The sequence below is a fragment of the Grammomys surdaster genome, unplaced genomic scaffold (assembly GCF_004785775.1).
Source record: "Grammomys surdaster isolate TR1022 unplaced genomic scaffold, NIH_TR_1.0 125581, whole genome shotgun sequence".
Lineage (NCBI taxonomy): Eukaryota > Metazoa > Chordata > Mammalia > Rodentia > Muridae > Grammomys > Grammomys surdaster.
Genome location: NW_021620427.1, coordinates 148807 through 165749, shown reverse-complemented (window position 1 = coordinate 165749; position 16943 = coordinate 148807). Strand labels below are relative to the sequence as shown.

At 40.2% G+C, this 16943-nt stretch overlaps 1 protein-coding gene across 5 annotated transcripts in view; it reads left to right on the top strand.

The window, feature by feature from the left end:
* Nucleotides 1-7453: 7453 nt before the first annotated feature.
* Ythdc1 (YTH domain containing 1) overlaps nucleotides 7454-16943 on the top strand; it is a 29406-nt gene continuing 19916 nt past the window's right edge. For 2 of the 5 annotated variants that reach the window (XM_028786791.1, XM_028786796.1), the window contains exons 1-3: nucleotides 7769-7804; nucleotides 11328-11363; nucleotides 16739-16840. In XM_028786791.1, the coding sequence (XP_028642624.1) occupies nucleotides 7777-7804; nucleotides 11328-11363; nucleotides 16739-16840 (166 nt within the window). In that variant the 5' untranslated portion in view covers nucleotides 7769-7776. Of the gene's footprint in view, nucleotides 7805-11327; nucleotides 11364-16738; nucleotides 16841-16943 lie in introns of all 5 variants that reach the window. The other 3 variants (XM_028786792.1, XM_028786793.1, XM_028786794.1) reach the window with 3 other exon arrangements.

The window sequence follows — 16943 nt, the reverse complement described above, 5'->3', positions numbered from 1 at the left end:
TGGTTTCTTGGTCTGACTGTCCCCTCCCCTCACACGGCTCAAGGTCATGTCCACTCTGGACTCTCTCAGCTGTCCCTGCCTCTGACTATACTCTCCCTTTATCTATGAATAGATATGTTTATCTAAAAACTCGATCTTCTTTTCCACCACACCTATGAACAGTCACGTGCTTTGTGTTTTTTCTTTTTTCTTTTTCATTTGCATTCAAAGTCAACTAAGAGTGGCTCAAGTTTTTCACATCCTTCATAGTTCAATTTTTCAACCTATTTTGGGAAGGGAAATAGGATGATGGGTTTTGTTTTCCTCTTGGAACAGTACTCAAAACTGACTACAAAAGGAATAGGCAACAGTCTTGCATTGCTCCGTGAGGAAGTGACGACCCTTAGATGTAGCACAGGTGCCTGAGATCAAAATATATCCTGACCAGACTCTTCCCAGACTCAGAGCTTCTAAGAGAATCTTGCTTTGCTTCATCTGAAGGTTATGATTCTGTATGTGAGGGTTCAAAAATTGCTGAAGGAAGACCCCAGGCTCAGTATGCAAAAGCAAAGAGTGTTTATTTTACAGAAACAACCAGCATGTGAGGTTCAACCATTCTTGGAAATGGTGACCCTAGATAAAGGCATGCAGCCCTTCTTACAGGGAACTGGGAGAACTCTCTAGAAAGGTTAGGTAATCTAAAACTTCATTTCTGGGTGCTAGGGGGACAGAGGTGATCAGTGGTCTACATTCCTATGTCATGAGCATTCAATCATGTGATGAAATAGGGCTGTCCAGAACAGATGATTTGTTTTGCGATAAGATGTTTCTCCATTTTTTTGTGGTTATCCCCAGGCTGTTCTTTGGGAGGTTTTATGATCTTGTTCTGAATTTTATGGTCTGTTCCTGGAGCTGGTGTCTTATGACCTAGTTTCAGGGACTTATGGTCTATTCCTGAAGCAGGTGCCTTATGATCTTTTTTTGAAATCAGGCCTGGTCCTCAAATGGAGACAAATTGGGTCCTTAAATGGGGACAAATGGGGTTTATATTGTCCTTTCATTTAGGGTAAGGGATTCTGAATTACTACGTAGTTGCATATCACTTGTTTATTTAAGTATCTGGCTAGCTAGCTTTTGATTCCATTTCCAAACTGACCCTGAAAAGTAGTAAATTCCTCGCTGTCTGCTGTGCTCCAGGTCACAGAGTCGCTAAAGGCCTGGCCACACTAAAGGTGACGACCAAGGTCACCTTGTTTGACTGTACAGTATTTGACTATAGGTTTTAATGGTTAGAATGTTTGTGCTTCAGGAAATGACAAAGAAGCTGTGGGAAAACAATGGAATCTCTTCACTGGGTGGTAGCAGTACTTGTTTGGGTTTTCTTTTTCTACACTTAATTAGCTTGCAGCCCTTCCTTATTGTCTGCAGGGGGGGCTGCACTCCTGTGTCCTATACTCTGAAATTATCAGTGTTGATTGGAATCTGTCAAAAAAAAAAATGCCAATATCTTAAATACAGGTGTCCTAATCTTAGGGATACTCAGTAGGACTTACTGCCACCTCCTGGAAGGTATAACATCCCAAGCTCTCTCTTTTGTAGTCCACCTCCCAGATTTGCTTTTCCCTGAGCTCACAACAAATTCCAAACTTTATTTTCTCTAGGCATGGCTTTTCCTGTCTCCATTTCTCCCTTGCTTCTGCTTCCAGACTCCACTTTCTTTTCCTTTTACTTATTTCGCCTTCCATCCAGTCTAGGAACTTCGATAACCTATGTAAGATCCCAAACTGCAAGTGTTCCTCGGATTCCTTACTCCTAATCTCTCATCTTTTAAAAATAATTTCAAAAACACTTCTGAGCCTGAACATAACCATAAGGGTGCTCAAGAGTCTGACCACACAGCCACCATGCTGTGGATTCAGAAGTATCCCCTGGTCTTTTCTTTCCCCTCATTTAGTGCTCCAAACATTTTGTTTAGTTGACCACTTCAGGTTGACAGGTAGTGTAAAATTTGGACACTGTTAACTAGTTGAGGAACACAGTGGAGACTTAGTTGTAAGAGGCTAGAGATGGTTGAGAAGATTTTAATGCTTCATACAACTGAAGAACATTCTCCTCCTCCTCTTCCTCCTCCTCCTCCTCCTCCTCCTTCTTTTTTTAAAAAAAGATAAAGTTATTCTTTCTGAGAAAGGATTGTTAACAGAAGATTTGGGGAGTCACAGCTGGGATGTCTCATGTTAGCATGTTATAAGAGAAATTGGAGTGCCCTCTTGGGATTCTTGGTCTCATTAATAAAAGAGTTTAAAAACCAACTCAAAGAAACCTGGAGGATAACTTTAATAAAGTTTAAAAAGAAGATTGGAGGGTGGGCAAGCTATAAATCTCAACTGATGTCTGGAGAAGGGAGATGACCATGTAGAAGAAAAAAAAAAGCCATGCCTTTTAACATGGAGTTCTCAGGGAGGTTGCCAAAGGGCAGTTAGGCAACCAGATGGTGGAAGGGGAGCTTTAGAGAAAGAGAGATGCTCAAACCATTAGAGAAATCATCCTGAGAAAAGAAAAAACTAGAAGTCCATTAGTCCAAGTGGATGCATCTACAGAACACTCCTACACTTACCATTTAGAGAACATGGTGGGAGAGGGGGTGGGTGGAGAGATGGTACCAGCCAGAGGAACTGTTTGCTGTGAGATTGTATCTCCTAGTAATGTCAGAGGCTACACCCAGAAACTCTCACCAACATGATTGTCTAAACATGAGCAGGAAAAAGAGCATGCGTTAGGGAAAGTCCATGAGGCCTCAACTCTGCATAGAGAACTATGGGCAACTGAGAGTGGGAGAAATAGTCTTCTCCAGGGAAGAGACCACCAACTATTTGTCCAATACCAAATAGTAAGCCCTGAAAATATGGATATGAGTCACATTATGCAGATGAAGGTTATATTTAGAAGCAGGATATACATATATATAGAGAGATGCATGTCACAAGTATTTATGAAAAAAGAGCACATGGATTTGAAAGAGTGACTTGGCGGGAGGAAACACAGGGAGAAAGGATGTAATCTCTAAAATGAAAGAAAATACAAAACTTAATCTATCATTGCAATGATAACTTTTTTTTTTTGAGACAGGGTCTCTCTATGTAGACCAGGCTGGTCTTGAATTCAGAGAGATGGGCCTATCTGTCTCTTGAATACTAGAATTACTGGTGTGTGCTACTATGCCTATTAGCTTTTATTAACTACTGTCGTGCCTTTTATTATCAAAAGCACTTTATTCTACAACTGTATTTCTTTTTTCATTCATGGTTTCCATTTTCTCATATCTGATTATCATATTGTTATTGAAATACACCTTAGAAGATTGAATCACTCAGTACTCACTGTTTCTGCTTTTACTATAGTCTTAGAATGGATTTTTACTCTAATCCAAACAACTATAGTCAGTGTATGTATATTTTCAAACTCTGCCAGTTACTCTAATAGCTTTATTTAGTGGATGTGTCCAGGGCACATCACAAACCCACATAGAACCCAGGGTAGCTATGAATGCAGACCAATCCATTCTCAGATGATATATCAAAATGTCAAAACCTTGGATACCTATAGACAGTACACAGAGAAAATTCATGAATGTTATTCAGAGCTAGTCATGCAGCTATTACTCAAGGGGGCTGGAGTTGTGCTTTGTTCTGTCTATATAGTCTTTATGAGATCTAGGTTTGACTTTTTGCAAGATTATAGGTAGCATATTAGGGTAACCACCTAATGAACTGTTTGTGCCTGTTTGTTTCTAAAGGTTCAGTCCATCATGCTAGAGAGGGTACAGTAGAGCAGGTTATGTCAGAGGTAGAGGTGATATAGGCACCCAGAGTCTTTTTCTTTCTCCACCTTATATTCTATTCCAGCCTCAGCCCATGAGATGGGGCCACTCAGATAGAAAGGGTCTCCCTTAGTAAATTGTCTCAAATACCTTTATGTTATTTGGTACAACTTTTCTTGGGGAGATGTCTATTCATCTCCACATAGGGAACACATGACAGACCAAAGGAAGTAAGAGTACCACCAAATTCCAACTTGGTGAACCAATGAGTTTTATTGGCATTACTTATAGGAGCAGAAGTGACTCAAAGACAGCTACATCACCAAACTCACCTTAGCATGGGTGACATCTCACAAAAGCTGGGAACCTGGGATACAATGTCCAGCCTGTAGACAGCTCAAAAGACTGAAAAGGAATGTCTCTTCCAAGTGACTCAGTGGGTCTAAATCTCTTTGAGGCAGCTTTTCTGGTCGCAGAGTTTTCTTTGCAGGTTGGTTTGTCTGAGAGTGACACACACCTTTTATTGCTTTCTTTGGCCCAGTGAATCTGGTAAATTTCAGGGATTTCCTGAGCTAGTTTTGAATTGTTTACCTTTTCTGTTTACTGTTTCTGTTCCTGAAGGATGGAATGTTTAAATCTCAGAGGAAATGGTGGGTTTTTTTTTTAATTTTTATTGGTTATTTTATTTATTTACATTTCAAATGTTATACCCCTTCCCGGTTTCCCCTTTGAAAACTCCCTGTTCCATCCTCCCTTCCCCCCTGCTTCTTTGAGGGTGCTCTTCAACCTACCCACCTACTCCTACCTCACCACCCTAGCATTCCCCTATTTTGGGGCAATGAGCCTTCACAGGATCAAGGGCCTCCTCCCCTCCCACTCATGCCAGTTAAGGCAATCTTCTGATACATATGAAGCTGGAGCCATGGGTCCCTCCATGTGTATTCTTTGGTTAGTGGTTTAGTCCCTGGCGGAGGGGGGGGGTGTCTGGTTGGTTGATATTATTGTTCTTCCTGTGGTGTTGCAAACCCATTCAGCTACTTCAGTCCTTCCCATAACTCCTCCATTGGGGTCCCTGTGCTCAAGTCTGATGGTTGGCTTGCAAGCATCCACATCTGTATTGCTAAGGCTCTGGCAGAGTCTTCCTGGAGACAGGTATCAGGCTCCTGTCAGCACTGTCAGCAAGCACTTATTGGCATCAGCAATAATGTCTGGGTTTGGTGGCTGCACATGGGATGGATCGCCAGGTGGGAAAGTCTCTGGATGGCCTTTCTTTCAGTTTCTGCTCCACTCTTTATCAGAGGAAACTGTTACACAACACCTCAGATATACCTGAAGGGACACAATCCTATTTGAGCGAGTGACTCTAGCAGGCAGGCCTTGCCCTTCTACCCCATTTCTTCAGCCTTGCAAAACACATTAGATTACTTACATTCCTAGGGCTAGCCACCAAGGTCTACTCCCTTATTTGGCCATGTTTTCCTCCTAAAGCTGACTACCAAAGTCAAGCTATGAAAGTACTGAAGTGCAGCAATCGAAAGGCTTCTTTGGCTCACGTAATTAACATGCCCAATTAAAATTAAACACCTCATCCTAACACGGGGTTTTCCCTTTTCCCTTTATAAACTGCCATTTGCCTATAGGCCATATCTGTTTCCTCTCTATCTACAGTCAGTCCTTTGTCCTTCCAGGACAAATACTCCTGCTCCTCCTCTCTTGTCCCCTTTCCCTTCTCCCACATCCTCTATCTCTTACCTTTGTCCCTTATTCCCTGACCTCTGTTCTTCTGGGGCAAGTAAATATCTCCTTTGTCCTGAGACCTTGGTCTTGGGCGTCCTGAGCCAATATCATTCCTGACAACACCCAAGTGTGCCTCACCAATCCAGATAACCAAGTCTAGTCAAATTGACCATATGATCAGTCACCACAGCTAGATGCAGTCATACCAGGGGGCACCTAGTGTCTGATTGTCTTTCTACTGTTGTTATCATTTGTTTATTCAAGACAGGGTTTCCCTGTGTAGCCCTGGCTGCCCTGAAACTCATGCTGGCCTCAGAGATCTGCCTGCCTTTGCCTCCTGCATGCTAGGATTCAAGGCCTCTGCCACCACACCCGGCTTGGTTTAATTACTGTATGTACATGTATCATGTATGTACATGTAATGTATCACACAGGGCTAGTTGCACTAATGTTTACTTCATTGGTGATTGTAAAATGGTTATGTCTTAGTTGTATGGCTCTTTGACTGTGGCATATTTGCTTTACCTTTGGTACCTCTAAGGTACAATTTGAATGGGAAAGACAGAATACATGATCATTTCTCTCTATCAAAGTGTTATAAACCCCAGCATGCTAGTACATACCAGCATTTGTGAGGTGGAGGCATGAGTTCTGGTTAGTCAAGAATATGCTTTTTGAGAAAACGAGGCTTTCTCAAGAAATAAAACAGAATGTTGTAAATACGCCTGGCTGGTCTTCTACTACCATCCAGAGGATTCTGATAAACAGCTTGAACTGTGACGACTTCATAGCTTCACACATATTTTCTATCTTTCACCCGATGTAACTTTACCTTTAGAGCTGCTCAAAGCATTCCAAGTTGGCAACAGAGCACCACTTTAACTCAGCCTTTATTAGCCAATGCTTCTCAACCTGTGGGTCTTGACCCCCTTCCGCCACACTCTAACTCCCAGAATGCTTAAATTATGATTCTCAACAGTAGCAAATTTACAGTTATGGAGTAGCAATGAAAACAGGTTTGTATTAAAGGGTCATAGCATGAGGAAGGTTGAGACTCCCCTGATTATTAGCTCTCTGGTATGACAAGATCTCCTTAGCTATTATACATTTGCTTCTCCTTTAAATACTGACATTGTCTTAATACTCAGACATGATCTTCTTAGAGTAATATAATCCAACTATAATTTATTTATTTATTTTATTTTTTAATTTTTAATTTTTTTGTTTGTTTTTCGAGACAGGGTTTCTCTGTGTAATCCTGGCTGTCCTGAAACTCACTCTGTAGACCAGGCTGGCTTCGAACTCAGAAATCTGCCTGCCTCTGCCTCCCAAGTGCTGGGATTAAAGGCGTGTGCCACCACTGCCCGGCTTCTTGTTTGTTTTTGAAGCACCGCTTCTCTGTGTAGCCTTGGCTGTTTTGGAACTCACTCTGTACACCAGGCTGGCCTCGAACTCACAGAGATCCTCCTGCCTCTGCCTCTCTCCAGTGCTGCGATTAAAGACGAGTGCCACTATCACCCAACTATAAAGATATTCTTAACTCCAGGTCCTAGAACAGTATTTAAAAAGCAGTAGACACTACTAATCAAATAAACGGAAACTAAATAAACGAAAATGACATAACACCTTTTTTGATGGAGTCTCACATTTAATCATTCGCGGCCTACCAAACATTTCGGGTGACAAAGCCGCATCCTTGAGAAGCAGGAAGCACAGCAGAGAAGCGTAAATATCATTTGTCCTCTGGAAGGAGGGAGGTTCCCTGGACGTCAAGGCTGCGCGGGGCGGGGCGACGCGCCTAAACCACGCCCCCTTTACGTCCCGCTTCTCGCTCCCGCCCCCGCCCCGGTCCTCCGCACTGTGACGTTCCGCGAGAGGCACTGAGCGTAAACAGCGCAAGGCATTCCGGGAGCGGGATTGTTTCGCGCAGGAAGCAGGCTCCATTTTAGCGCCGCCCGTCGTCGCCATCTGTTTTTCTCTCTCCTCCCCCTTGTCTCTGTGGTGGCCGAACTCCAACAGAAAGACTGAAGCCCGCGCCGTCCGAGGCCAGAGAGCCAGGCGGGAAGAGAACCAGAGGACGGGAGCAAGGGTGAGCGTAGGAGCTGAGTGGAGCAGATCAGGTCGGAGCGCGCGGCCCGCCGGACGGACTGACGGACGGACTCGTGCGCCTGCGGCCGCGGGTGCGGCGCCCGCGCGACTCGCGTCCCGGCGGCGGTGGCGGCGGCGGAAGCCGGAGGGCAGCCATGGCGGCCGACAGCCGGGAGGAGAAAGGTGAATGTGGAGGACGGGACCTCGGGGCGGCCGGGCGAGGGATCTAGTAGGCGCGGCCTGCGGGTGAGGCCGGAGGTTAGGGCCTCGCGCCGAGCGGCCAGCCGCGTCGTGACCCGCTCCTTGAGAGGCCCGGCCTGCTGGGCCTGGCGTCTTTTTCTCCGCGGCGTCTAACACCTCGGCCCGGGCTTTGCTTCGGCCGGGACTTCTCTTCTCTCTCGGGAGCGGTTGGGAGAGGGCTTGCTTTGAGTTGCCTGCCCCGGGGCATGTTTCCTGGCAGAATTATGCGGATGTAATGCGTATTTTCTGAACTGTTTGATTGACTCTTTCGAAAATAATGTCACAGTTAGCATTGATAGAGTAGTGAGTAGGCTGGTTTAATTCATTCGGATGGATTATTTATCTCGAGAAATACCTATAAGTAGCTTCTAACTGTTCTTTTGGGTAAGCTAAGAATCGCCTCTCTTATTCCTCGAGTACTTCGGAAAGAAGAACACTAGAAAAAACAATATGCCCCTCCTCCTAAAAGTCTTAGCAACTAATCTCCCAGAATCGTGCAGAGTTCTCAAAAGGTTCAACCAGGAATACATAGGTGGAGGTTATAGAGACTTGGATAGATAAAATGGAAGAATTTCAGTTGATAAAATGTCATTTCTTCCGAAATGCAGAATTTATAGAGACCACAAATGCAAGTATAGGATCTAGATCACAGAAGAGTAGTCTCGATAGGATGCTGTCTTGAGAGAGTTCTCAGCCCTAGGACTACCAAGACAGTCTTGGAATAGTTAGTATTAGATGAAAATAAAAAAGCACAATTGCTGCCCTGTATTTCTCAAATCTCTGCTCGTGGCTCATTAAATTTGAGGTGGAGATTTGTTAAGTGGACTGAGCAAGTCATTAAGCTTTTTCCATTTTTCTGGTCTCTGTCTCGAGTGGAAATATGTTTAAGATGATGCTTTTGTTATAAGCATTTTTTTTTTCTTAGAGACATGGTTTCTGTGTAGCCCTGGCTATTCTGGAACGTGATTTGTAGACATGCTGGCTTTGAACTTGGACATGCACTTGCTTCCTGAGTGCTGGGATTAAAGGCCTGCCTGCATTGCCACCCTTATGACTAAGTTTCTTATAGGGTATAGCTTTATAATTTCCTGTTAAACACATAACACATGATACTAAACCCCTTAACATTCTCACTTTCCCTTAAGTATTATTGCGATCAAGTGACACTAAGCACTTCCAGTATGTATTTGCTAGCTGCTTGTATAGAGAAATAATATTCATTTTAACTAATGTGTATGAATTTTTACTTTTTTTTTTTTTTTTGGGTTTTCCGAGACAAGGTTTCTCTGTGTGGCCCTGGCTGTCCTGGAACTCACTGTAGACCAGGCTGGCCTTGAACTCAGAAATCAGCCTGCCTCTGCCTCCCAAGTGCTGGGATTAAAGGTACCACCACTGCCTGGCGGATACTTACTTTTGTAAAGTAACTTTCTGCATTTCCAGATTGCAAGGTTCTGGAGGGCAAGGGGTGTGTGATGGTCTTGTTTATAGGTGTCTTTTAAAGTAATTGTGTCCTTTGTGCCTTAAATATTTATTTACATTGTTCAACTTTAATGAATAACTGAGCATACATTTAAAGTGCAGAGTTGAGTTTTACTTACCTGTATACATGTTGTGGCTAGCACTATTGTGAGCTGGTTGCTTGAGGAATGGGTCTATAAAACAGTAAGGGATTGGTTTACAATCTCCTTCCACCGTTTTGGGTCTTGTTTTGGTTTACCCATAGTAGAAGTGGAAAATAAAGTGATACTATCTTTGAGTGCCAATTGGTGGTATGGAGGGTGTAAAATATTAATGAGAAGGTCTCTCTTCAAGTCTCTGGGGATCATTCAGAAGAATGTTCATTTTCAGTCTGGAAGGATAGCTCAGCAGCTAGCTCAGCAGCAAAGTGCTCTTGGTTGCTTTTGTGAAGACTAGTTTGGTTCCCAGAACCCACATATCAACTACCACTGTACTTAACTCCAGTTCCGGGATGTGATGTCTGACCTTTACCAGACTTGGTCATGGTCTACATACACATCACACACACACACAGGCAAGACATACTGACACATTTAGAAGAATGGTGTCTTTTTAATGACTGAAATATATTTGAGGGATTATACTGTTTTAAGTGTACTTTGCTTGATAGCAAAAGGAGAGATTGCCGGACATCCTGTTGCCTTGTTTTACCTCACTGAAACTGATAAATGAATTGAAGGAAAATGAGAGATATTCCTTGCCTGGGTTTGAAAATCTGTATTTAACTCTTGATCTGATGCTGAACTCTGAAATAAATAGTATTATGTATAGGTTTACCTTCAATCTTTGTGTGTCCCACAGAGTTTACCCTGTTAAACCAATCTTTCTGGAGTTAAGGTTTATGACCTCTCAATGCAGTTGTGAGATTTTGGTTAAGTTATTTAAATTCTTGGAATTTCATTTTAGACTTAACTCTTGCAACCATCTAAGGCTAAGCCACTTTGAAAATCCTGCTTCTATTTCTGTTGAAAGCACCACAAACAGAATTACTAGCCTTGTTCCTTTTAGCCTCTTTGAAGTCAAAACAAGGCTCCAAGAAGTGATTCTTTTCGTATTACTGTGTTTTACCTCCTCTACCTAGAATACCTTTACTTCAAACTCACTTTGTTAGTTGTTTGGTTAACAGTGATTTCCATATATGAAAGATAACATAAATACAAAGCATTTGCAGGTAATTGTCTTTCTGTAGAGAAGTTATTAGATTGTTTTTTCAAAAGGTGTATTTAAGAAACTTGAAGCAGCCTTTTTTTTTTTTTTTTCTTTCGAGACAAGGTTTCTCTGTGTAGCCCTGGCTGTCCTGGAACTCACTCTGTAGACCAGGCTGGTCTCGAACTCAGAAATCCGCCTGCCTCTGCCTCCCAAGTGCTGGGATTAAAAGGGGAAGCAGCCTTTAAAAAGTTAACACTATCTCAAGTAAAATTTGAGTTTGCAAATGTTGAAAATTTGCAAGATAAGATAGTAAAAGTACTTGGATTTTAAGTCACCCTACTGGGATTGCTTAGAATTGTCTTTTTCCCTGTACTTTTACAATGTGTAGTTATACACCCTCCATCAATATTTGAGTTAGTGAATTGCTTCCATGATAAGATCCCTTAAGATTTAAAGTGTACTTAGCTTAGTCTGTGAGGGCAAGATGTTTACAAGATGCCAAAACCATGTAGAGATTGCTGGACATTTCTCAGAATGTAACAGAGAATGTAACCGCATTGATAAATGACTACATTAACCCACATGACTATGTTAACCCAAATAGAACTTTGAATGTCCTGTGCCTCGATGCCATACCTAGGATAAGGCAGATAAAGTACTGCTAAACAAGAGGCAACAGTATTGTCTTCAGAGATACTCTCATGGCCTGTGTTCAGACAGTATTAGTTAATAGTTCATTACCATAAACCTAGAACACCTCATGCAAAGCCTTGACATGTTACCTTCTCTGTTTTAACAGAAGATTGCCAAGACTGCTCCAGCTGGTTGTTTTCAGGTGAGAATCTGGCCCCCTAAATGATCAATAGCCCTGAAAAAAAAGAAAACAAAACATGTGGGTTTTTATGTTAAATAACTGGCCCTTTAAAAAAACAAAGAATCCAGTAACTCACTTCATTCTATTGACTATTTGCTTTTGAGTGGATTTGAACCTTAGTTCTAGAAATATTGAATGAAATCACTGTTTTGTTGAGCTAATTTTACTGCATTACCAACTTTTTGAAATAAGATAAATATTTCATGATAGTTTGATTTTGAAATAGATGCTTTAAAACAAATTTTAGGTGTAAGTTTTCTGTTTATACAACAAAGGGAAAACTAAAGTTTGTTTCTTTTCTTTTTGTTTTTTGGAGACAGGGTTTCTCTTTGTGGTCCTGACTGTCCTGTAGCTTACTCTGTAGACCAGTCTGACCTCAAACTCAGATCTACCTGCCTCTGCCTTCTGAGTGCTGGGATTAAAGGTATACAACACAATTGCACAGTGAAAAGTTTGTTTTATTCCCACAGGAATTAGGATTATTTTACAGTACATGAATTATGTCCATAGGACTTTTAACTTGGTGTTTTACCAACCTACGTTTGTTTTACTGTTGTTAATCTTAGGTGAGAGTGTTGCTGTCCACTTACTGTGAAGTAACTGAATCTCTACATATCATAGATATATGATGCATATATGTATGTAAGAAAGGGCTTCATAAATTTTTACTGCGTGTGAGCCCTTGATCAAAAAATTTTTATGGGACTGTAGACATATAGACATAAAAAATAGATGCCAGCACTTATGGATAATAGTCAGAGTAGTTTTACTGTTAAAGAAAAATGCAAATTTCCATGCTAATGAGAAAAGCTATGCTCTTTTTAGTTTTACATAAAGAATACCTTGAGTGAGTATTTGATATTAGAGGAGGTTGAACATCTGTGCTATTTCCCATAAAATCTGTATGGTAGAAGTATGTTTAAGGTCATTTCAGACATTATAGGAAATTCTTTCCTAATTTAGGTCAAGCTTCACTTAACATTTGTTCGTGTAAAATTCAAATCAGTTCAAACAGCAACATTTTTTATTGGATATTTTCTTTATTTACATTTCAAATGTTATCCCCTTTCCTGGTTTTCTCTCCCATCCCCACTCTCCCTGCTTCTATGAGGGTGCTCCCCTACCCACCTACCCATACCTGCCTCACCGCCCTGAGTTCCCCTACATTGGGGCATCGAGCCTTCATAGGACCAATGCCCTCTCTTCCCATTGAGGCCAGACAAGGCCACCCTCTGCTACATATGTGGCTGGAGTCATGGGCCCCTGTGTTTTAGGGTGCACACACACTGAGCGCTCTAAGTCACACTGGAAGGTGACAGGAAAAAAGCTGTAATTATTTTGGGCTTTCTCAACCTGTTCTTTAGCCAAAGTTGTTAGATTTTTAGTTGTGAGCCTAGCCTTTCTTTAATGGCTGAAGCATCATCTCTCTAGCATTCTTAAGACACTCATAGCTTTAGCTGTCATCAGACTCCAAACTTGTAGAGATCCTGGTTGATTGATTCCCCAGAAATGAGCCCTAATGAAAAGGGATTGTCAGCCGGGCAGTGGTGGTGCACGCCTTTAATCCCAGCACTTGGGAGCCAGAGGCAGGTGGATTTCTGAGTTCGAGGCCAGCCTGGTCTACAGAGTGAGTTCCAGGACAGCCAGGACTACACAGAGAAACCATGTCTCGAAAAACAAAAAAAAAAAGAAAGAAAAAAAAGAAAAAGGATTGTTACAGTCTTACAGCATCATGATTCAGGGTAGTATCTTCAGATAATTAGGGCATGTATGTATTTACTGAATAGATTCTATGCACTGAACCAGACTGTAGGTTGCAACACTCATTAGTAGTTTTTCCTTTTCTTTCTCCGTTGATTATTTGTGGCTTTTTTTTATTGGCATGCAAAATATTAGATATTATGACAATTTCAAACAAGGTTTATTTTAGGAGATTCTATGCCCCTTTTATCTTTCTTACCTTACTGTCCCTCATAGCCCTTTGTCATGTCATACGCATATTTTAATTTTTTTTTGAGAGCCACGTGTCATCCTACCTTGACTCTTTAAAAAAGATCTATTTATTCATTTAAGGAGTACACTGTTGCTGTCTTCAGACACACCAGAAGAGGGCATCATATCCCATTAACAGATGGTTGTGAGCCAGCATGTGGTTGCTGGGAATTGAACTCAGGACCTCTAGAAGAGCAGTCAGTGCTCTTAACCCCTGAGACATCTCTCCAGCCCATGTTTTAAATTTTTATTTAAGTTACTGTTTGTTATTAATGTCTGATTAGAGGGGATTAAAGGTGTGTGCCACCACTGCTCAGCTTTCCCTATACATCTTATTTCAATAAATGTGTTAGTGACTTCAGTGTTAGAGAAAATAAAATATCATTTACACCAGGGAATAGCAAAATATTTTATTAAGCATTAGATAGGCTTTGTGAGCCGTGACAGTTCTTGGTTACATATCTGCTAACTTGTTGTTGACTGTGTATTTAGGTTATTACTACAGTACAAATAAAAGTACTCATCTAGAAGAATAGTTTCTGTATGAAGTGAAATGTAGATGTTGCTGAGTATACAGAGCCAAGGCGAGGGTACACTAACCTGAAATATTCATACTGCTCAATATTATGTACTTGTGTTCTGTTTAGAAAGCTTGAACTTCTGACTCACATCCATCTGCACTAAATACTTTTGGTCAGCTCTCCTTTTTCTTTTTTAAATACTTATTTTATGTGTAGTAGTGTTTTTTGCCTATGTAGAAGTCTGTGCACTCTGTGCCTGTCTGGAAGTCTGAAGAGGGCATCAAATAATACCCTGGGACTGGAATCCCATGTGAGTTCTGGGAACCGAGCCCTTGGTCCTCTTGCAAGAACAAGTTCTTTTAGCTACTGAGTCACCTCTTGAGTCCTGAACTTAGAATTCTTTATCTGCAAAGTGCTGATGAGAAAACATGCCTTCCTTACTTTGTGAGCTCATGTGCCAGTGTGTTAGCTAGAAGATGTTTTTTTTATTAAGTGGGCATTAGTATTTATCTAGGAAAAGTTTGTAGACATTTTGTAAAAGTCCTCTTTTACAAGTCCATTTCTGAACTTGAATTCCGTAAAAACTTTATACCATAAAAGTGATTTCTATAAGATATTATATAGGCGTGCCTTTGAAATTTAAATTATTTTGTGTTTTTTTTTGTTTTTATATTAAATTTTCACACATGCGGTGTAGTGCTGTATTTTGGGTTATTTCTCATTGAAATTGGTTATTTTATGAAAAAATTTGTCTATTTTCACTGATCTGCCTATTTTATGATAGTTTTAACTGTTTTCTATGAACGTAGTTCTTCCTTTCAAGACTAAAGAGCTTTGAGCAGTAATTAAAATTAAACATCTGCCAAATTTAGGTTATTTATAGCAAACTCTTTATTTTTGTTTTAGATAATTTTAATTTTATGTGTATGAGTATTTTGCATATGTGTGCCTGGTGCTTATAAGGGTCAGAAAGTGGTGTTGGATCGCTGGACTGGAGTTAAGAATGATTTTGATCCACAATATGGGTTCTGGGAATTGAACCCATGTCCTCTGCAAGAAAACTCATTCTCTTAACCACTGAATCATCTCTGTAGCCCCTCACCCACTTATTTTTAAGGATATTAAGGAGTCTAAATTGGTATTCAGCATCATTATTAGATCGTGAGGAGTCTTGATGTGAATAGATGACACGATCCTTTTCCTTTTTTTTTTTTTAAGATTTGTTTATTATAAGTACATTGTTGCTGTCTTTAGATACCTATAAGAGGGCATCAGATCTCATTGTAGATGGTTGTGAGCCACCATGTGGTTGCTGGGATTTGAACTCAAATGACCTCTGGAAGAGCAGTCAGTGTTCTTAACCACTGAGCCATCTCACCAGCCCAACATGATCCTTTTCAGTGCATTTGGATTTTCATTAGTAGTTGGAGAAGAAATAGTCATTCCTTCATTTTAAGAAAAGTGAAGTACAGATAGACATTTATAGCACCCAAAGAAGTCAAATGTCATGGCAATAACAAGTTTAATTTTCAGATACTTCATAAATAGACACCCTTTTTGTTTTCTGTGTAACTTTGCCTCCCTTTTTCTTTTTTTTTTCTTGTTTTTCTTGTTTGTGTTAATGGTTACAAGTATCTTCAGTCCTGATTTTTGTTTTCCTCTAGTGGGAAGTCATACTAAATCAATGTATGGACTCGAAATTATAAACCTCACCATACTTTCAGTGGGCTTTGTTGTTTATTGTAATTGTTTCAGCGGGTTTTATGATGGTCTATTTCCTTACCAGTATAAATTTGCAAAAATATTTTTATACTAAAAGATTTAGTATATGCCATCAACTGAAATATATGCTGTCAACTGTATTATATACTGCATACTTGATTTAAGTTGGTATTTCTATATATTTCTTAGAATTATTTTCCTATTGGGTTGAGAATAGGGAGACAAAATTGAGTTTTGGAGATTGTGGGCTATGCCAATTTAGATGAGTTGCCTCTCTGAACAAGTAAATATCTTATAGCAGACTGGAAATGTTTAGGCTACACTGCACACACGGACATAAACACACCTACACACACACATTTAATATGTTTATTTGCTGTATAGCCCTGGCTGGTCTGGAGTTTGAGAATCTCCTGCTCAGTCTCAGTAGTTTTTATTCTTAAACTATTTCTGTTGACAGTTTTAGATGAAATAGTTATAAAAGTACAGGGAATTTATGTATACTCTTAAACTGCATTCTGTAATTTTACCATTTGTTATACCTGTGTGTCATGTTTATATTCCCTGGAATTTCAAGTTGATCTATCTTCACTTAATATGTGGGCCTATGCTTGCAGACATATATATTTTTTTCAACTATTTACTTGTGAGTATGATATGTCCTTGACCCAAAGTACATAATTTTCTTAAGCATACTAGCAAAATCACAACATTAATTCTCAGTCTTATGTGGATTTCACTGATTTTTCCCAGTTAGCCTCAGAAAAAGTTACATTCACCTGTTTCGTTTCTTATAGTATGAACTAATTTTTTGTGTTTTGTGTGTTTTTATTGACATTCAGATTTTGGATTTTTGTGTATGAATATCACAGTACACAGTAAAATACTGTTTTAAGCAGGGCCATATTTGGAGTTTTTGTGATGGTGATTTGTGTCCTGGTGATGGTAACTTTGATTACTTGATTGAATCCTTATTCTTAGTGGGCTTGATCAAACTGCTTTGAGGGTTATGGATACTTAGTTAATTACTCAAAATTAATGCTTGTTAGTAAATACTCGAAAAATTGATTAATGATACTGATTTTCTTTCTAATTTTGTAGATGGAGAACTTAATGTTTTAGATGATATTTTGACTGAAGTGCCAGAACAGGATGATGAGCTGTATAATCCAGAGAGTGAACAAGATAAAAATGAGAAAAAAGGTAAGAGTTCTATTAGTTTTTGTTAAAAATACAGTTTAAATAAAGGGGATTTGATTTATGAAAAATCTGTTCTTGTACTTGTACCTCGGCTATTAGTACCACA